Consider the following 22,460-nt stretch of genomic DNA (forward strand, 5'->3'; position numbering starts at 1 on the left):
TCCCCCAACCTTACACCGTTAGATTTTTTCTTGTGGGGCTTTGCGAAAGATTAAGTGTTTGTACCACTACCAGCCAATTTGGATGAGCTGCAGTCCAGAATTACTGCCACCATTGCTGAAGTTATGCCAGATATGCTCTGCCACGTGTGGCAGGAAATTGATTACAGATGGTATGTCTGCAGAATTACTGGAGGCAGTCATATCAAACTTTAACTGTCTGTGCTGAAACTTCAAGTGTTATGCTATATTTGCATAGTAATAAAAATTGTTCATCTATTGCTATTTACCTTTCTATTGTCATTCAAAGTTGTATACCCCCCCCCCTGTACACTTTCATAACTTCCTCAGTCTCCACAAAACTTCATGTCCTCTTCCATTGAAGACACTTATACAACTTTTTCAAAAATTTCTTAAAAATGTTTATTAAATTGCAGAAGTGGGCAGTCCACTTAGTAGATGCTCTCTCTCTCTCACACACACACACATACACACAGATTTATTCCAATCACTTTCTCATAGATATTTGTGTATCTGCCATATGCTTTTTCTACAGGCATTATTATTATCATTATTCCACTGAAATGGTTATTATCATTGTTATTTCTCAACATCCATACATATTTCAACTTCATACTGACAAAATAACTTCTCATCTCCTCTTTCATTCATTACATTTACTTCTGTTCTTTGTGACAGCCTTTTCTAAACTGCTTTCCCCAACATTTACAGTGTTCAGCATTTCAAGAAACAGATCATTTTCCATTTTTCTTAACACTTATCCACATGCACGCATGTGCATGTGGATAAGTGTTACACAGAGAGAGAGAGAGATAGCAGTCTTCAATTATAGGTTTTGTAATTTCTCTTGTGTGAGGTTGATATTAAAAAAAAAAAAAAAAAAAAAAAAAAAAAAAAACCATCCTCTCCTTGATCCAAGAGAGAAGCTGATAAAAATTTAAAACAGTGTCAGGGAAAACAAATGTGCTGCTGATAAATTAAAAACTAGTCAGCCAAAGACAATTAGAGCATTTCTGATTGTTTTTATAACCAATCAGAGCTCTTCTTTGTTGGCCTTGATGTCATGGATACGGTAGTTAAACTTCTTAATGAATTTTCAGAGAAAGAAAATGGAAAGTAAATTGAGGAAGGTGATTATTCATTATTTTCTACATGAATTAAATTGTGCAAACTGACAATACTAGTAAATGTTCAAGTAGAAAGATGTAATTAAATTTCACAAATTAGAAGGTTAATGATCATCTATCAGTGACCTATTATAATAATATAGTCTACCGAAGTGCTTAAAATATCTCCAGAGTTTACTATTCTATTAATTATAAGCTTCTATTTTTGCATGTATAAAGCAGCACCAGATGGAAATACCTATGGTTTCCATCTGGTGCTACATGTACTTAAACATATGTACTGTGCTTATAGATAGTCAGAAAGGTAAATGAATAGTAAAATGGTAGTAATGAGTTAAATGATCATGGAATTAAAACATTCATATAGTAGCATGTCAGTATAAAAAAATGTGTGTTTGTCAGACCTGTACATTAAAGGTCAGTGCCATGTTGTGTGGGAATGAAGAAAGAAGGAATCTGTTGATGTGTTTTTTTGAACAGTTGAACGTTGTAGCATTTGAGAAAAACATAGGAAAGGATGTTAGTCCAAAGAACAGAAGTAGATGAATGAAAGAGAAGTTATAACAAAAGATAACTGTTTTCTTTTGTTTTCATTCATAGTTATCTTTTGATAACTATGAAGTTGGTTTAGGTAGTTTGCAGCTGAATAGTAAATATATTTTGACTGGCAACTGAACTTGTTATTGTAGTCTTGGAAAAAAGAGGAGGGTATGATAGTGACCAGTTCTGTAGAACTGGTCACTATCATATCCACAAAAGTACTTTTAGAGGAGACAGAAAAGAAGTCAAATATCTGTGTGTGTGTGAGAGAGAGAGAGAGAGACTGGAGTGAACACTGCATAGAATAATGCCCCACCCCAAATGTGTGAGTATTTCTTTGTTGGACAAATTTGAGATTTATACAGTGTTAGAATTTATATACATAGTCTTGAGTGAAAAAGGATAACAAGTTTTTGGAGGTTGAGATGTATATGTTAGCAAAAGATCGCCAAACATCTGATTGTGTTTGGCGATCTGGATATCATCAAAAATAAAGGGAAATGATGGGAGATATATTCATATAATTTTCTCTTACTTTTGATAATCAGTCACTCACAGATTAAATAAGACATTAGACAGAAATAAATAAGACATACATACACACACACACAATATACAATATATGCATCCAATAAAATTGAGGAAATACACAAGCTGTATTGCTTGTGCCATTCCATCCATCCATCCTTATGTGAGGAGCGCATTACTGCAATACCTTTAATGCTGTCCACTTGTATAAAAAACAATATCAATATCTCGTCTATTCAAGGGGGGGGGGGGGGCTTTCAACAAATCCAAATCTGATGATAAACAAAAAACTTGCTTTCTGTGCAAATGGTGCTCAGGCCTTCTGGCCCCTCTCTTTTGCCACTGGATGTAACTTCTGTCCTTCCATGCTACCACTTCTTATTCATCCTGATAGTGATGTTGCATTGGTACCACATTACCAAGAATATTTTACTCAATGCCTTCCCCCCTCTAATCTGTCAGAAAGAAAAAAAGAAATGGGAAGAATCCTGAATAGTTTGGACACCAACAAGTTATCTGGTACTGATGATAACCTTCCTGTTATGCTAAAAACTAGTCTCCAGAATTAGCATCTATCCTATTTTGCATTTTCAATCTTTCCTACTCTACTACATTTCTCTACAGCATGGAAACAAGTATGTTTAGCTCATTCAAAAAAAAAATAAATAAAGACAATAAAAGTCAGCCAATAATACTACTTCAAATTTCTCTTACTTCAATTTCCCAGTTGTGATATTAGCAATATGGATTTTGCCACTCTTGATCCACAGCTGATCTCCTAGCATTCACCACCCACTTTTGGAAGCAAGCTATGGAAGAGTGGAGAAACTCATAGTCACTTTTAACATTTCTATAACACTTGCCAGTTTAGCACAGACCTGCTCAACATGCCATCCCATGGTCTGTCATCTACCCTTTGCAATTGTGTCACCAGCTTACTCACTTGTCATTCACTGCATGTCATAGTAGATAATTTCCTCCCTTCAGATTTCTTTACCTTTGCTAGAGTACTTCAGGACTGTATATTTTCAAGCACTTGTTTTTTTCTTCCTGTCTAAATTACCTTCTCTCGCTGATCTCTTAGCTTTACTTATGACAGTAAACTCCATTCCTCTTCTTCAATTGCCAAATGAGTACATTCTCATTACAAGCTTCAAGATCTGGAACCATTGCATTGAATTATGATGTTCTTTCTATTATTATCAGTAGGATAAGGATCACCTTGTGAATCAGTGCTATCAAAATGTAGTCCAATATGATTTTTCAAGAAGGATCTTACTTCACTTTCCTTTTTTTTGATAATACCCAGATCTCAAAAACATGATCAGATTTCTTTTCTTGGGCTGACTCCCATTTCTGGCCTTTTCTAGCACAAACACATTTGAGCTGTAATTGATTGAGTTTCCAAAAGAAAAATAGTCATACTTTAGCATTCAAGACACTACTTCTTATTTATACAACTGCTCACACATTTGGAGTGATGTACATTAAACTTCTAAGAATGTTTGTTGCTACCTGTCCAGAGGAGTGCACTTGAGTTCAATTTCATATCAATTTACATACAAAAATATATTTATGGACAAAAGACTAACCAACTTAGTCTTCAAATATAAAATTCTGGTTATAAAAGCCAAGGATACTTGACAAGGAGTGAACTCTTAGGAACTGTAAACACCACTGATAAATAAATAATCAGTGCTTGCATAAAGTAATGAAGACTTAAAAAATGTATGCATATATTTTCCATATATCAAATCAGAGCAAAGTTCAGGGAAAAAAAGCTAACAGCAACATATACATTAAAAAAAAAATAATCAAGCTGGGTATGGTGACACTTCCAGACTTATTAAACCATTCTGCCATTTTCAAAACCCTTTCATAATGTCAGTTTTTCATATATGTGAGAATTTGGCTCATATTGAATGTTAGATTGTACATGATAATGAAGTGGTGGTTATTGGTATATAAGTTAATTTGGTGCAAAGGACATTAAGAAAAAAATGAGAAACATGACACATAAAACAATGATAAAATAATTTAATGAAGCATAAAACTGCTAATTAACTATCCTCATCACTCACTTCCTATTGTGAATTATCAATAGGCATAATGGAATGTGCCTTTATTCCTGGTCTTCCATCTATACGATTAATAATTTTTCCATTTCATAGAACCAGCATGCCATTTTGTGATTATTATTCACTTTAGGGGTCCCTTCACGTGTTATTTTGTATGATCCTTTATGTTATTGTTATCCTTTATTATCATACCAACTGTTGATACTGAGCGACTGAGTTCATACACAATGTTCATTAACCTTTATCTGTCTTCATGTTTTTTTCTATCATCTTCATTTTCATCTTCAATAAATTTCCTTATATTTAAAGCTTAGTTTATTACTCTTATTGCCACTTCTTATTTAGCTGCTCCTATTTTTATATGGAGTTGCTCTTTCTGATGAGTCTTCTCCACTGTCTATTGTAGACTACATCTTTGTTCAAATTTTTCTCCTTCAGATCTTTCTTTACATTATACATTATCTTTCCACCTCTTCTTTGGTCTTTCTCTTTTTCTTCTTTCTCCTTGTATTTCCATCATCATGATACTTCATCCATTGTATTTTTAATTTCACCTCATTACATGCCCATACCATCCTAACCATGCTTCTTGTATTTTGTTTGTAATTGCAGTCACTTTTACAGTACCTCTGATATGTTCATTCCTCACCTGATCTTTCCTTGTTACTCCACACAGCCATCGAAGCATCCTCATTTCTGTCACACTAATCTTGCTTTCATTGGACTTTATAGGCATTGTCTCCGATCCATATAACATTGTAGGTCTCATTACCATTCTGTTTTTCCTTTCAATTTCACTGGAACTTTTCTATCACAAATTCCTGACATTTCTTTCTTGAAAATCGAAAAATTGCTTCTGCAATTTTTCGATCCTGTCTGAATTCTGTTATTGGCTTTCCTTTCCATTTCACCTTTACTATCCACTACTGAACCCAGATATTTGAATTTATCTACTTTCTTAATAACCTCTCCATTCAGTAGCACATCTTCCTCAGTTTTGACAATTTGACCACACACAAGATATTCAATTTTTCTTCTGCTAATTTTCAGTCCTCCTCCTTCTAATACTCTGTTCCATCTTATCAGCTTTTGTTCCACTTCCTCTCCTGTTTCCATGCACAGTACAAGGTAGTCTACATATAACATACTCCATGGTGCTCTCTCTCTGACTTGCTCTGTTAAAGAGAAAAGGACTGAGTGCTGATCCCTGATGTAAACCAACTGTTATCTTAAAACTCTTTGTTATTCCCAAACAGCTCCTAACTTTTGCTTACACATTTCTGTACATTTCCTGTATCAGTCTTAACATATATTTCTAGTATTTTCTTTTCTTTTAAAGCCTTCTCTAGATCTATAAAAACGACATGTAGTGGCCTTTGTCCTTCCATGTAAAGGCCACTACATGTCGTTTTTATGATCATCTGCCTCAAAATAAATACCACATCCATAGTTCCTCTTTGAGTCATAAAACCAAACTGTTCTTTTGCAATATTAAATTCTTCTCTCAACCTTGCATCTGTGATTCTTTAAAATAACTTCATCGTATGAGACATAGGTTTAATTCCTCTATAATTACTACAGTATATCTCCCTTTCCTGTATATATAGGTACCACCACACTCTTTCTCCATTTTCTCAGGGATTGCCTCTTGACTATAGATCTCCTTCAACAGATTTTCCATATTAATTCAATGCCTTCTTCTCCTAAGACGTTACAGGCCTTCACCTGTATTTCATCTGGTCTGGCGGCCTTTCCACTCTTCATTTTGGCCATCATTCTCACCGCTTCCCCTCTGTCAATTCCCCTAGTTATTCCTTCATTTGGTAATCCCTTTTCCTCATTCATCAACTTCTCAAAATATTCCTTCCATCTGATCTGAATACATTCTGATTTTCTTATTATAATTCCATCTGCTTCACTTTGGAGATATCTTTGATTGCTTTACTCCAATATTTAGCCAGCCTGTATACCTCCTTCTTGTTTCTAACTCATCATACAAATTTTTATATACCTTTGCTTTTGCTTGCACCACTTGCCACTGTCTCCTTAAAAAAAAAAAAAAAAAAAAAAAAGAGTAGCTATATATTGGTTCACAGATGGCAGAATAATTTTACTAGTCTGACATAAAATTCTTTTATTTAAAAAAAAAGAAAAACTACTATTTATACTCATGGGCAAACTTACATCAGTCTGAATTTTTGTAAGTTGTGGGGTGATTATACAAAGTACACATAGGCAAGCTTTCCTGTAGTTGGTGTTTTTTTATTATTATTATTATTATTTTATTTTTTAGCCATCTTGTTATAGAGTGCTTTGTGAATTTCAGTATTTCATGGATTACAGAAAATTAATAGGCTTTGTATGTGCATGTCAGTGTGATCTATGTGTGTATGTTGTTATTGTTGTTGTCATTGGCATCATAATGAAAAATAATTTTCTTTATGTGATATTTAGAAGCATAAAGTTTCGGCGTAACCAGAGAGCCAATTCAGATGTGTATGAAGCTTCTATTCATCACTTGAGACGGAATATAATGTATCGCTTAACTATTTATTCACAAAATAAATCTGGAAAAGTTTTGCATTCATGTACAACTGGCCTTAACTCCTTAACTTTGGCAAAAAATGAGGTAACTTTACTTATTAATATATAGCTTTATATATAATTTGATTTAACATAACTCAACATTATTCAACAGTAACAAGTAACACTCAAAAATGGGCAAGGTTGATCTCTGAATGGTATCTTATAGATGGAAAGACAGCTACAGGAAGATCAACTCGGTGACATAGAGAGGCTCAAGATAGGCCTTCATCCAGGAGTGGACAGAAAATGTTTGATTATACTAGTATTATTGATTGTCATATTGCATTATTAACTGCCTTGATTATGGGTAGAATTCAAAATGTTTTGTAAGTATAACCAAAGTAAAATACAGACAATAGATATTTTAAATTGGTATGTAAAAGAATGCATCAGTAGTAATGGCAGATCATGATGAAGTAATTTGGGAAATTGTGGGCAATATTTCATTTCATGAATGAAGTCATGTATAGGGCCCCCCTCCCCCATTTACTGGCCAGGTTAGGGACCAGACCACCAGCAAAAACTTGAAATTGGGAATAAAGCGGAACCTAGACTTTATTTAGCTTACAAATTCATATTAGCTGCCTAAAATGTAAATAGCTGCTTATAAGCACAAATATAAGAGACACACTGTGCATAATTTCTAAGAGCTATGACTTCTACACTGAATGTGAGTCGATTGAGAGAAGCATGTTTAAAGTCAGTGAAACATGGCGAAACAGCAAACCACATAGCACGTATAAGGGACATGATTATTTTTGAAATTGGTGAAAGAGCAGAACAGCAAAATGTAGGGGACTACTGTATTTCTTCTATCTGCCTGAATCAGTCAATGTTTTCTTTAGGGTTTGCCACTGAATCTCCAAGGTTCTTGTATTCAAACTCTTTCATTTTTTCTTGGATGATGTGTATGTATTTTAGTATACAGTTCACCTTTGAAAGCTGTTCAACTTTGATTTGTTTTAAAACTTTCTTACTCTTCTTTTCTTTATGAAATTTAATTTTATCCTGCTCAGGAGTAAATAGTGATTGCTTCCAGTTTCAAATCCTCTGTATACTCTTGTGTCCTGAATCAGTGGGAAAACATTGCTATTAACAATAACATAGTTAATGAGACTTTTCTTATTTCTTGCATCTTCTCTCCATGTGAATTTGTGCACATTTTTATGTAGAAATGTATCCACATAAAATAGTGCATAAAGGTGTTAGTAATAACTACTCCATGTCCGAAACAGAAATCCAGCAGTCATTTACCATTATTATTAGCTTTGCACTTTTCAAAATATTCCCAATACTATTTTTATATGTCTGATAATTATTTCCTGCTCTGCTGTTTACATTTACAACAAGGACCAACTTTTTTTTTTTTTTTTTCATTGTGTCAACTGCCTTCTCCTCCATTTCTTCCTTATTAGAACATTCTGTGGGACCATATGCACTTATTAAGGGGTGCTTAAGGATCAAATCTATATAGCTGGGAGGAGAACTCCACCTAGCCTTTTTGTGAGTTCTGAGAACTGACCAGGGCTTCTAGCCTAATGTCTAATCCTCACCTTCTCATGGTGCATCCTGTTAGGTGTCTACCTAGATACTGAACGAACAAGGATGGAGTGGCAGTTTGGAATTTAGCCAACTAAGTTGTATTCTTATTGGCTTAAACTATATTGTAAAATAATGGTTTGACATGCAAAAATCAACTGCTTCCTGTGTATAAGTAGCCTAGTTAGGAAGATATTTCTCATGCACACTTTATTTGCTTACACTTGCAAACTAAGGATGAAAACAAGAATATCATTTCTTGTCTATATATTAATTATCATAATAATTTAGTGTCTTTGATCTCTACTTTCTGAGGTGGTTACCAAGGACACTAAACAATCAATTAATTACATTTAATGAAAACCCCAAATACCTTGGAGTTACTCTGAATCCATCACTAAGCTTCAATAAACATATCAACACTGTTGCAGTCAGAGCGAAAAGAAGACTAAATATCATGAAAAGTATCTCTGGTAGAGAGTGAGGAGCTGATGCTAAAATTAATTTTAGCACATTAGCACATCACAAACCAGTTTGGACAATCTATAAAAATTCAGAAAAATACAGCTAGAATCATATATGGACTAAGGAATACAACTCCTGGAAAAATAGCAGAATTCAAATCCAACCTTGTTCCTTTAAAAATTAGGTGGCAAGTAAATCTTACTAAATTTGTAGAAAAAAGACCAACCTTGCACAACATAGTACAAACGAACTTTTTAAAAAGTGGCAACCAACAAACAGAATAAATAAAAAATCGACAATGCATAAAATCATGGAAAATAAAATTCCCTTGGATTGTCCAAATAAAATAGCCAACTACCCAGCATTTCCTCAAAATCAAGACAGGAAAAATATAGTTATTAATTTTGAAATAGGAAAACACAATAAAAAAAAATCCTAGAAAACCCTGAAATCTTGAGATCATTAGCCCTTTCAAAAATAATGAAATATGGACCTGACTCAATAAAGATCTACACAGATGGCTCCAAAAATCCAAATGGCAGTTCTGGGAGTGGAATACCCATCTATGGCTCTCAAAATATAGAACTAAAAACAACCAACAGATGCAACTCATACCATGCAGAATTAATAGCCATTAACACAGCACTGCAACATTTAGATAAACAACCCAAAGGAATTTATATTTTTCACAGATTCCTTAGCAGCCCTTCAAGCTATTAAGAACTGCTACACTAGCCATCAAGAAATACTTAGAGACAGCAAAAAACATAAACAAACTACATAAGGATTTCGAAATAATTTTCCAATGGATTCCATCCCATGTGAGATTAAAGGGAAATGAAACCGCAGATGAAGTAGCAAAAATGGCTGCAGCATCAAGTGATACCACAGATTTTGATCTTTTTAAAACAACTCAAAAAGAAAATGTAAACAGAATGATTCATCAGGATATGACTCTCCACTGGTATTCATCAGAAAAACCAGGAACTACCATCAACTCCAAGTTTAATTGCTGTGCTGCTGCCATGATTTCTTGCCTCAAGACCAATCAAGTTTAGCAATGGTAAAAAAGTCTTCCCCATCTGAAAAATCTGCAACATTGAGGAAGCATCACCAATGCATTTACTAACTTGTATGAATATTTCTAAATGCGAACTTTATAACAACCCAGAAAAGGTGCTGTATAAAATACACGAATTTGACCTCTATGATCTGGTGTAATAATATCATTGGATAATAATAATAAAAATAAAATTAGTGTTTTTAACATAAGTTATTAAATGAAGTAATATCATATCCTATTGAAACTAAAACATTAAAAGTGATATTACTCACTCTTTATGAATTTATAGTTTAAGGGAGTGGTTGCGTATTTGGTACACTTTTTGAGGGAACTTTATAATGTGTAGTGGAGAGGTTAAAAATCTGAAAAGTATTTACTAATTTATGGCCACATACATTTTTATAAAATCTACCCTGTAGTATTATAAGAATAAGTAAAGTTATAATGTTGGTTCCTACATTTTTTTTCTGGTGAGCTTTGTGTGCTGAAGATGTTGGTTTGGATCTACCATCTTCAGTACATACATTTATTGTGGTTTCATTGATGAAACCACAATGGATTCTGTGTTTTCACAGTAACCACCATATCAGTAAAGTATAATAAAATGAAGATATTAAAATAAAGTATTGTTATAAGTTACTGATATCTTCATGATATTTTTTATGGCATTAACTCACAATAATATAACAAAATGGTATGAATTTTATTAAGAATTGTGATATTTTACTGGATTCAAAGCCACATCTCAGAGATTAACATGCTTGTCAGAATCGCATAGGCACTAAAAACCAAGCATATCTTCTTTGGCACTACAGCCCCATTTAGGGCCTTGGCCTTTCATTTTTGGGTTTCATAATTTACTACGAGGTGGGGTCGTTACCCCCACGCTCAACCATGTGTAATTGTCTGTGAAGCGTTGTGTTCTTAAGACTGGTTTGCCTGCTTTGCAGGAGGAAAAATCCTAGATAAACTGGGGAGAAAAACCTTGCAGTCCACGTCCAAGACTGGCTAACTTGGCTATGTCTGAGAAAGATCCTTAGCTCCTCACATCAGCGACGAGAATCAAACGCAGGACACTCCTTTCCCAGGCATGTGGCTGTGGAGTGCGTAACTACGTGGACAAAAATGAAGTATATAGTGGAACAATTGAAATTATAATGGAAAATGAGAGAACTCAAGTACCAGCAAGCAACTTCTGAAATAGGGAGAGAAATAGCTTTTGCCACTAGACCAAGGCTACCTATTTAATTATTTAAAACCCAAATTTTATGAGATTGTAATCCTAAGAGAACATCTTCAGACTATATTCTATCTCTAGTCTAAGAAATTCACTTTCTGGTATCATATAATGAATGCTGAAAGTTTATTTATCACTTGGTTAGACTATAATAAATTTAGTTTAATCCTTTATCCAAGTGTGAGCAAACAAAGTTTGCACCTGAAAATATCTTCAGAATTGGGGTAAGGTAGTACAACACCAGGCAACTCGTAAGTTTTTAGGTAAGTTTATTTTTCACTTGGTTAGACTATAATAAATTTAGTCTAATCCTTTATCCAAGTGTGAGCAAACAAAGTTTGCACCTGAAAATATCTTCAGGACTGGGGTAAGGTAGTACAACACCAGGCAACTCGTAGCAAAGGTAGACCAAGCTAACATCACTACTATCTCAGTATCGCCCATAATGCAAAACACATCTCCTTGCAGATATGTATAATGTTATGCATTAAGGGAAGGGCCACTACCCAGACTAGTTTCGACCTTTATTGAGGTCTCTTCAGTGGGAGCCAGGCCCAGAAGTGGAGATACCAGACAGAAGCAATGGTGAGGTCATCTTTACCTATAGGAGTTGCCAAAAGGCATGCCACCTTTTTATTAAATTACTCTGGATTTAGAGAAAGATGTTGAAAGTTTATTTTTCACTTGATTAGACTATAATAAATTTAAAACATATACTTTCAAATTTTCTTTCTTTGAGAAATTTTATCACTTGTATTCTCTAAAAAAATATGTTTTCTCAGGAGTACTATTATTTTTCTTATAAATAATTTATCTATGTACACTTGTGTACATCCACAGATTATGCATTATAGATATGAATTTTATTATTTTACTCTAATGAGTAACACACTAAATTAGGCACATAAGTATCCCATATAGCACCATAATTTTCTATAATCAAATAATTAACTTCTTTTCTTTTCTCACAGGAAGTTAAGATACTTACACTTGATCCTCAGATGCTTTTTCCTGTAGTATTAAGTGCCAGTTTCCTAGTGACTGCACCTCTGCAAGCAGATACAATTCTTCCACTTGACAGAAGTGGAGCACCCAAAGAGCAGACCTTGTCAGGAAATTGCTGAATAGCAAAATATCAGGAATAAATAAAATTCCATATCCTTGAACTGTGCTTAGATATATTTCAAAGTGGTGCTAAATGCTCTTCATCTTTATTGCAACTTGATAATTATTTAAAGATAATTATTCAAGATGATAATGCTGGGCAATAATTTAACAGCAGCAGCTTCCATTTGTAGTTTTGTAAATAAAATAATATTTTGAAGTGCAAGTTGTTTGTGTGTAATGTTTGTTAATCTTTTGAATTATTTTGCTCCTACAAGATCTGGTGTTTTAGATGTCTAGTTTCGCAATTGAAGGTGTTCGAAATGTAATTTATATATTATTTTAAATTGAATCATTTTTTGTAATATACTGTAAATCTATTTTTAAAATATGAGTTTTTGTATAACTAATTTAAATATGCAGTAGTTATGGTTTTGTTAATTATTTATTTATGCTGTCTCTGGAAGCCATTATTTGCTATTGACAACTATCTCTTCTTATAAACAGCGCTTAGCTGAGAGCACCATTTGAAGCTATTCTGACTGTTAGGTAATAGTCAAGCTTCATTCCAATTCATAGTAGATGTATGATGCAAAGGAGATTTGTGCAGTTATAGGGAATGAATTAGAAGTAATATCATTTAGTTTGGTTGCATTGATCAGTGAATTAATTTACAAAATCATTTTTATTATGTGAATTCTATAATATGATATGGTATCATCTTTGTCTAAATTGAACACCATACTTAGAATAGTATTAGATTAGGTAAGTGATTTGATAACAAGATCATAACATAATAATGTAAATAGTAGTTAAAATATTTAAACAATAAAAAAGTCACTTACTGTATTTCTTAAAGAATAACTTCATGTGACATCTAAGTGACTGATTTTTATTAGCACAATTGGAAAATTTACAACAAGGCTTTATTAGTCAAATACCAACCACCATCTTCAAGAGAATGTGAAAATATGACGTGAGTTATTTCGTGATCAAAATGTTGAGATGCTTGTGCTTTGCAGTTGCATTAATAAAAGTAGTCATTCAACAGTTGCATGATGTTATCTTCTAAACACATGCTGTAGAAATAGTTATAGTAATAAGGTTGTTATGTTATGTTTCAGAAATACCATATCATGTCAATCTAATATCAGTTCAAAAATGTATCAACTATATGAAAAAACAAGAATATTGATACACCAAGAAAATAAGCTAGCTTTAAGGCACACTTTGGATTCTTGAAGTGTGATATGAAATAAGTTTTAGGATAAGTGCATTTTCTTGGGATTAAATGAATTAAAATATGAAATAGCAATATATATTAACAGGGCAAAGGTAGATTATAGTAGGGTACTTGAAAGAGCCACTGTGTACATCAGATGTTTCATATTATGATTCCAGTTATTCTGTTTTGTACCTATGATCTGGTATTACTCTTAGTTTCCTATACTGCAAATTCTACAAAGCTCCATACTTTCAATACAGACTCATTTGCAAATGAGTGTATGCAAATTAACTGTGATTTGTGATTCGCATTATGATAAATTGGCATACATTTCAAAGTTTAAAATGATGCAACCAGTAAACTTACATGACAGCCTTATAACAATAATATAATTTCATTGCCAATATTCTCTCTAAATATACTTTCAAAATTCACTTGGTTATTAAAAGTTCCGTTCTCCATTAAAAAGAGGGGAAGGGGTTTATATAAGGCAAAGTCAATGCACAAATGGTGACAATTTGTAATTTTTATCATTGGTATTCTTTGGGTGATCATTCTCTGAAGCTCTCTTTCTTCCAGATGATTTAAATGCAGTTTTCTTTAGGAAACTGAATGGAAGGTTGGTGAAGTTTTTTATTTTACCAACTCTTACCCTTCCATTCAGTTTTCTAAAACATACCTAACTGCATCAGCCCACCTATACATTGTCTTCCTCTGAGTATTTTTCCTGCCATTTTTATTACGAATACTGGTTTTGCTAATCCTTCATCTCCCCTGCAGAATGTTTAAGCCACCATATAATCTTAGCTACTATGTAGATCATAATATTGATATCTTGTCTGTTATTTTTTTTATTGCATCAACAACAAAACCATTTAATATGGTTCTGTTGTTGATGGAATTCACATATTTATGGTCCATGGTCTTTGATCAGCTCAGCTGTTTTACTTCAAACTCAAATCTTAGACCCATAAATTAATATTTCTTTGAACACTGTCTTATACTACCAGCTCAGACGTTTGGCTGATCTCTCTCATTTTAATTTAATTTTTCTTTTCTGCAAAGTATTGTGTTTAAGTAGCTAAATGTATAATCTGTTCCATAGATTATCTGAGAATGCAGAATCATGTTTGCTTTTCCCTGGTGGTGTGCATAGTTTGACTTTTTTGATTGCTGATTTTCTTACCAAATTAATCATAGCAATTATTTCATGTGGCTAAGAAGATAGTTTTATCCACATAGACCCAAGAACTAAGCTTAATATATCCTATTCGAATATATATGTGGTTTAATATGATTTCTTTGATTGTGATCCTTATACATTATAAGTAATAGTGTGGTAGCCTTCAGCCTGCCTTATACTTAATTTAACATCCGTCTTCTGTATATACCCTTCACTTCTAGTGATTTGCAACTTACGTATAAGCTGTTCATCACTTTTATAAGATTTCATTTGCATCATACAGACTTAGTGTATTGATTAGTTTTCTCTTAGTACCTTATTGTGTTTTTATTTTTTTTAATTAGTTATTATATTCCCATGCTTTCCCTAATTACTGTGAGGTTAAAAATTTTTAAGAACAAGTTCTAAATTGAACTTGTTCTTAAATTTAGGCCAAACATTTTTTTTTTTTTTTTTTTTTTAAATCCTTTGATATGTAGAAATCTTTCCTGTAATGATAAAATGGGAAATCACACCAATGTGAAATTTATAGAATAATTCTCCCAATGAGTGTTCCAGGAAAGAATTATCCAGTGGTGTAAAAGTTGAATCCTGTCAACTAGGATTCAACTTTTTTGCGGATTATACACTGTATAATCTGCACTGCTGGATTATACACTGTAGTCCCCTACAAAACTTTTATACCTCCAGATTTCCGTTTCATGTTTGTGCTGAGTGATTAATGTCTGATTTCCTTGATTGATATTGATTAAAATGGTGCTTTCAGCTAAGTTAAGCAGCTACATTCCAATGTCATGTTTTTGTTGTGGATTATCAGTGTAAATGCATAATTACATTATTAGGTGATAAACTGGGAACATGATAAAAGAATTTATTCTGTTGACTCTTGGAATTTTTAGTCCAGTTGGTTAATTAAACATCTCTATTCAGATTATATATATTTTTATAAGGTGATACAAAAATATAGCTGCCACTTTGTGAAATAGAAGTTATTCACAAAAAACATATGTTCTAAAAAATGTGTTATTTCTGATGTTGGTCTATCATATTTGTACAAATATTGTATATATAAAAGAAGGTACTATCAGCAGATTTACATGTAATGCATGCATTTTTATGCAGCACTTTCATGAAACTGAAATTGCATTAATAATAATATTTATTTTCTATCATAGTTATGGGAGAGCCTTTCCCTCCTTTTTTAAATCTTTGCAGAATGAAAAAAAAAATCATTCTTTCCATTCTGCAATATAAAACTTATATTCATTGCTAATAAAAAAAAGAACATTCACAGAATTCACAAGTTTCATCCGCCCACTTGAACATGTTTCCTTACCTCAAAAGTGTGCTTATACTTAAACACATCCTTAATACAATAAATATTGTATGATATGTTATTTAACAAATGTTCTGGTTACCAGTTGTCTTTTGTTTCATTTTCTTAATTATTAAATTAAAATTTTGGATAGCTATAAGGTAAACAAGAAATTTACGTTGACTGTAAATTGTCATTTTATTTTCAAATCATTTAAGTTGCTAATACGCTAAGGCAAATTTGCCCAAAACATAGTCAAGCTGTGAACATTTCATTGATGTTATTTTTAATGTTTCATTGCTCCCTAGATATTAGAAACAGCTACTGCAAGAAGAGAAAATAAATCTCGCACATCTCTAGGTTCCATTACTTATTTTTAGTTTAAAACAAAAGTGTTCATTTATTGCAGATAGAAGTTTCTGTGAAGAATATAAAATTTATAATGTACATAATATATTTAAAATGCATTTGTTCACATATTGTTTTGTTATGGAAATTGTAACACAGATTTTAATATATCAAGAATATTTGTATTCTGTTTTTAGTAATAACAGATAAAAATGTACATCTAACTATCCTTTGGGAAAAAATAAAAATTGTTTACTTTTTTGTTTAAATTTTGTGGATATTATTATAAGGGTAAATTGCTTTATTTTCATGTGTCAAAGTTCATTTAAATTCAGAATACCATAAGAAGAATTAATGTGATAATAAATATCAGTTAATTAGGGAAAAAAAAACACTAGAGTGAAAGTGTAGGTTTTTTTTGTGTGTTTTTAATGTCAAAAACTTTTATGTACCTTCATGCTTAAGTAATCTTAATAAAGATTAAAAGGTTTGAAGGTGGCAAAATATTCTGGAGGCTGTTGAAAAAAGTTCAGAAATGGAGGAAAGAGTGCTCTAAAAGGAATTAGAGATGATAAAGATAACATGAAAACTGGAAAAAAAGATATCCTTGATATATGGGGTAGTTACTTCAAAAATTGCTAAATGAAACAAGCAGTGATAGCACAGTGTTAAAAAAACACTCAACAGGCATACAATCAGGAAAACATATCCATACTTGAAGTAGAAAAAGGCTACAAATCTTGAAATGTGTAAAGGCAGCAGGAGTAGATATTCGACCAGAAATGCTCAAGTAATGAGGTATATATTTTATATATACCTCATATAGGTATATATATATATTAAGATCTTGGAGAAAGTAGTGAGGGACCGTGTAGAGCATTGGGCAGATGAGGGTAATGTTATCTGTGAGAATCAACATGGATTTGTGAAAGGACGCTCTTGTTTTAGCAATATGCTAGCCTTTTATAATAAAGTTACAAGAACATTAGATGAGGGAAAGGCATATACTGCAATTTTCTTAGACTTGGCGAAGGCATTTGACAGGGTGCCACATGATAAGCTGATATTTAAGTTGCAGCACATGGATCTGGATGTCAGATTGGTCAACTGGATTCAGGATTGGCTGTCTGATAGGTATCAGAAGTTGTGTATGGTGGAGCAGTTTCCAGGAGGCAGAGGGTTACAAGTGGGGTCCCACAGGGCTCAGTACTAGGACCTATATTGTTTAACCTTTATATCAATGACATAGCCAGTGGATTGCAGGGGGATATTCAATTGTTTGCAGATGATGCGAAGCTGGGAAGGATTATTAGTAATAGTGCAGATGTGGTAGCCCTGCAAGAGGATTTAAATAAGCTAGATAGATGGGAAATGAATGGGGATGTCAGTTTAATGCAGCAAAATGTAAGGTCTTGAGGTTTGGGAAACATCGATGGGATGCTGCATACTCTATGGGAGGAGTTATACTGGAGGAAGTAGGGGAGACAAGAGATCTGGGGTTGATGATTGATAGAAACCTGAAGTTTAGGGGACATATTGCAAAGGTGGTGAAGGTAACACAGAGGATTGCTGCTATTATGAGAAGGACACTGACCTGCAGAGATAAGAGGGTTATCATTCCGTTGTATAAGTCTCTGATCAGACCACACTTGGACTATTGTTCTCAGATTTGGTCCCCAGGATTTGAAGGGGATAAATTAACTGTGGAAAGGATACAAAGACGGATGACAAAGATGGTTTCAGGACTGTACAAGGATAGTTATGAGGATCGGCTGAGAGAATGTGGACTGCAGAGTTTGGTGGATAGAAGAAGGAGAGGTGATATGATTGAGACTTTTAAACTGTTGAGAGGTGGTTACAGGGTTGACACTGGGGAGTTCTTTCGCTTGGTTGATCAGCGGTAAGGAGTGATGACAAGAGGCCATCCCTGGAAGTTACGAAAGGAAACTGTGAGCAAGAGGGTAAGGAGTGGTTTCTTTGTGTGGAGGGTGGTTGAGCCGTGGAATGCATTGCCTGATGGAGTGGTGGGAGCGAGAACGGTCAGTGAGTTTAAAGAGTGGTATGATAGACTTTGTGTTTCTCAGGGGGGGACCTCCCCTCAGTGAGTCTTGACAGACTTTATGTCTTCAGGAAGGACCTCCCTCGAAGAGTCTTTTGACTCCTTGTAGGCCTGAATAATAATAATAATAATAAGTAATGAGGTATAAAAGTGTTGGAGTGGCTTCACTGCAGAGTTTAGAAAGCCTGGACAGAAGAACGAATTTTCGATGATTGGAGTAGAGCTCTAATAGTAACCATATATAAAAAGGGAAATAAAACTGAATGTGAGAATTAGAGGTATTTCCCTACTGAGCGTTCTGATAAGATTTATGCAAGTATACTTGAGAAACAATTGAGATGGATTGTGGAAGGGAAGCTAGGTGAAGAACAAGCTGGATTCAGTCCAGATAGAGGCTGTCAGGATCAGATTTCCACTCTACGACAAATAGTTCAGAAAACATGGGAATAATATCAGTTAAAACAGTTGTAGGTGTCCTGCGATGAGTCTTTGGACTCCTTGGAGGTGTCAGGAATAATAATAATAAAAAAGATATATTTTTGTTGATCTGGGAAAGGCATATGACAAGGTGCCAAGAGGAAAGCTATTCAAAATGCTCCACTTATATGGTGTCAATGGAGGCATTATATGAGTGTTCTGATAAGATTTATGCAAGTATACTTGAGAAACAATTGAGATGGATTGTGGAAGGGAAGCTAGGTGAAGAAAGCTGGATTCAGTCCAGATAGAGGCTGTCAGGATCAGATTTCCACTCTACGACAAATAGTTCAGAAATCATGGGAATAATATCAGTTAAAACAGTTGTAGGTGTCCTGCGATGAGTCTTCGGACTCCTTGGAGGTGTCAGGAATAATAATAATAATAATAAAAAAGATATATTTTTGTTGATCTGGGAAAGGCATATGACAAGGTGCCAAGAGGAAAGCTATTCAAAATGCTCCACTTATATGGTGTCAATGGAGGCATTATATCAAGCAGCATTTAGTCTTTATTTGAGTTATAAGTCAGCAGTTAAAATTGAAGGAAGTACAGGAAGATGGATTGATGTTAAATCATGTATGTGAGACAAGGATGTATGTTATACCCTCTCTTCGGTATCTACATGGATCACATTATGAAGAAAGTGGTATTAAAAGTGATATCAAAATTGGAAATGTTAATCTCAGCTCTTTACTTTATGCAGATGATGTTATACTTTTAAATAAATTTGGTACAAGGCTGCAAGATTCCCTGACTAAATTGAATAACTGTTGTATGAATTTCTGCAATAACAAGACGAAAAGAATGAAAACAGGCAGGAGCATTGAAAATATCAAGTACATTTAATGGAGTATCTATAGAACAAGTAAAACATTTAAGCTACCTAGCCACAATTTTTAGTGAAGATGGTAAATTAAATATGGAAATGACAACAGAATCAACAAAGCTGGTATGGTAGGAACTCAAATGAATAAATTTATATGGAATAAGAGAGAAATTAGTCAAAATACTAAATTAGCTGTATACAAGACAGTATTCAAATGAATTTTAACTTATGGATCTGAGAGCTGAGTTAGAAATAAAATACTTGACCAAAGACTAAAGGCCATAGGTATGAGAGTCCTGAGAAAGATTAGGAGTGAACAGATGGCATCAGTGGCAATATCATATTAAAAACGAGGATATTAGGAAAGAACTTGACATTATTAGCATGTAGGAATGTGTTAGCAGAGCTAATCTCAGGTAGTATGGTCACCAGAATGGGAGAGGAAAGATTAGCAAAACAAGTCTTCTTTGCCATGTTGGCAGAAAAAAAAGACCCAGAGGAAGACCAAGATATAGGTGGATTGATACAGTACAAAGTGCCTTAGAAGATTAAAATATAAGATCTGATAATGTTGGAGTCATCACAGGTAACAGATTGATTTGGAGGAAAATTGTAGATAGGAAGTTAGTAATGGTGTAAGTACTACCATAATATCCTGTAAACCCCTTGAGGGTACATGTCAGGAATTTGATGATGATGAGGTTTCTTAAGCATCAGGATTCAATTAAGATGCTGATTTCATATTCATTATTATATCATTAATATTACATCAAAATGAACATTTCTGGTTTTAATTATATGACATTTCATCTTGCTGCATTACTAGCAAAAAAAAGTCAAGATTATGTTACTATTAAAATTTTTTTATATGCAGTGTGAATGGTCCTTGAAAGTTCATGTCAAATATCTGTAATGATCCACAACCTCATACATTTTGAGGATACAGGAGAAGCAGTTCTGTTGGTCAGCTGCTTGATTGTGCGTGAAACCAATCCTGTTGATTTGGTTAGGAGGCTTGATCAACTGGCACATAATCCTGTTGCCAGCATGCTGGGGACAGTCTGTGTGATATTTAGGAGTATCAATGAAAAAATAAAATAAACATTAAATAAATAAATAAAATCACACAAAAAAATCATTTCTACACCCACTTCACCATCATTTATGTCTGGAATGCAAATGATATATGTGACCAGACCACTTGCAGATCCAGTCCTAGCCTCCTTTTTTTTGACTGAATCTCACATTACAGCTACTGTACATTGTAACTATGTTGGAAGTTTTTCCCCACTTGGTTCTATAATAAATTTAGTTTAATCCTTTATCCAAGTGTAAGCAAACAAAGTTTGCACCTGAAGTATCTTCAGGACTGAGGCAACTCGTGGTAAAGGTGGGCCAAGCTTTCATCACAGTATCTGAGATACTGAGACAAGGAGTGATGAGAACTTGGTCCATCTTTACCATGAGTTGCCTCAGTCCTGAAGATACTTCAGGTGCAAACTTTGTTTGCTTACACTTGGATAAAGGATTAAATTAAATTTATTACATTGTAACTATCTATGCTATATATTGTGTGAGTCTTTCTGCTACAAGGTATGGTATTTGTACTCTGATATTCTGTCAGGGACTGCCAAATCCAGAATCCACTCTTTAATGACCTTAGCATTGATGTGCTGTCTTTACAGTGTCTCATATTCTGAAAGTCAAGCTGACCTCTTTCTACTTTCCATCTACTTATTTCATGGCTTAGGAACAGCAGAATATCTAATTCAGCTCTGAGAGATGAGAGTTAAGTACAGCTGGTTCAAATTTTAGTGGGATTAAATGTCTTGAATTAGAAAAATAGCAAAAAAATGGCACATCACTACTGAGTTATTTATGTATCTTCAAGAAAAAAAAAGCTGTAGTATTCTCTTCAGTTTTTAAGCTAAATCTGACATGATTCTGAAATTATGATAGCCAGAAATTGAATAGCAAAAAAGTATAGTAATGACAATCTGTTCATACAACATTTTTCAATTATAACCAGTGCCCATTTATACGAACTGCATTCATTCATATGGCAGTATTAGTGATGTTACTCACTGCATCTCTCTGGGCTCTGGTGTTTTGCTGTGAATTATAAACTGTTTATAACTATTACTTTATTATTGTTAATAATAGTAGATAAAATTCAGAGTAAGAATTCTGTTGCTTCCAGTGGGAAAAAAAAAGTGTAAACCTATTACATAAGATACATATTAATATTATTAAATTTAGTGATCGTGTATTGATTGTGATAGGCTTCTGGCTAAACTTACCTGTCATTACTTATACATGTAATGACAGGAGTGAACTGCTGTCGTTACATTTATTAAAACAAAGATAAAGTAAAAAGTGTGTCACCATTAATACCACTGTTATCTGTTAATGTGACAACCTTATTGCCAAAATAAAGAAACTTTTAATGGTGTAAATTGATGACGAAAGTTGGTATGTGTTCCCTTATATCAACAGAATTAATTTTGCATTCGCAAAAATTATTCTAATTTTTTTTTTTGTTTAAAAAAAAAATTAGAATATTTACCATATGCATTGATTTACCATACAACAAAATTATAGGACGGTGTTCAGGAACCACATGTTATATGACTGAGATATGCTTGTATTACAATTCTCTTTTTTTTATTACATGAGGAGAGTAAATAATAATGTTCCATAATAATAACCAAACAATACTTCACTTCATGATTAACAGTT

General features: G+C 33.5%; 1 protein-coding gene across 1 annotated transcript in view; it reads left to right on the plus strand.

Annotated features, from left to right (window-relative positions):
- The window catches only part of gcl (germ cell-less), a 171,792-nt gene extending 155,173 nt beyond the window's left edge, over window positions 1-16,619 (plus strand). The window contains exons 13-14 of the mRNA XM_090403868.1: window positions 6,746-6,920; window positions 12,153-16,619. Of these exons, the coding sequence (XP_090259994.1) occupies window positions 6,746-6,920; window positions 12,153-12,305 (328 nt within the window). The 3' untranslated portion in view covers window positions 12,306-16,619. The remainder of the gene's footprint in view (window positions 1-6,745; window positions 6,921-12,152) is intronic.
- Window positions 16,620-22,460: the final 5,841 nt, after the last annotated feature.

This window comes from Typopeltis vanoorti, chromosome 14 (assembly GCF_054136105.1).
Source record: "Typopeltis vanoorti isolate ZY-2024b chromosome 14, IOZ_Tvanoo_1.0, whole genome shotgun sequence".
Taxonomy (NCBI): domain Eukaryota; kingdom Metazoa; phylum Arthropoda; class Arachnida; order Uropygi; family Thelyphonidae; genus Typopeltis; species Typopeltis vanoorti.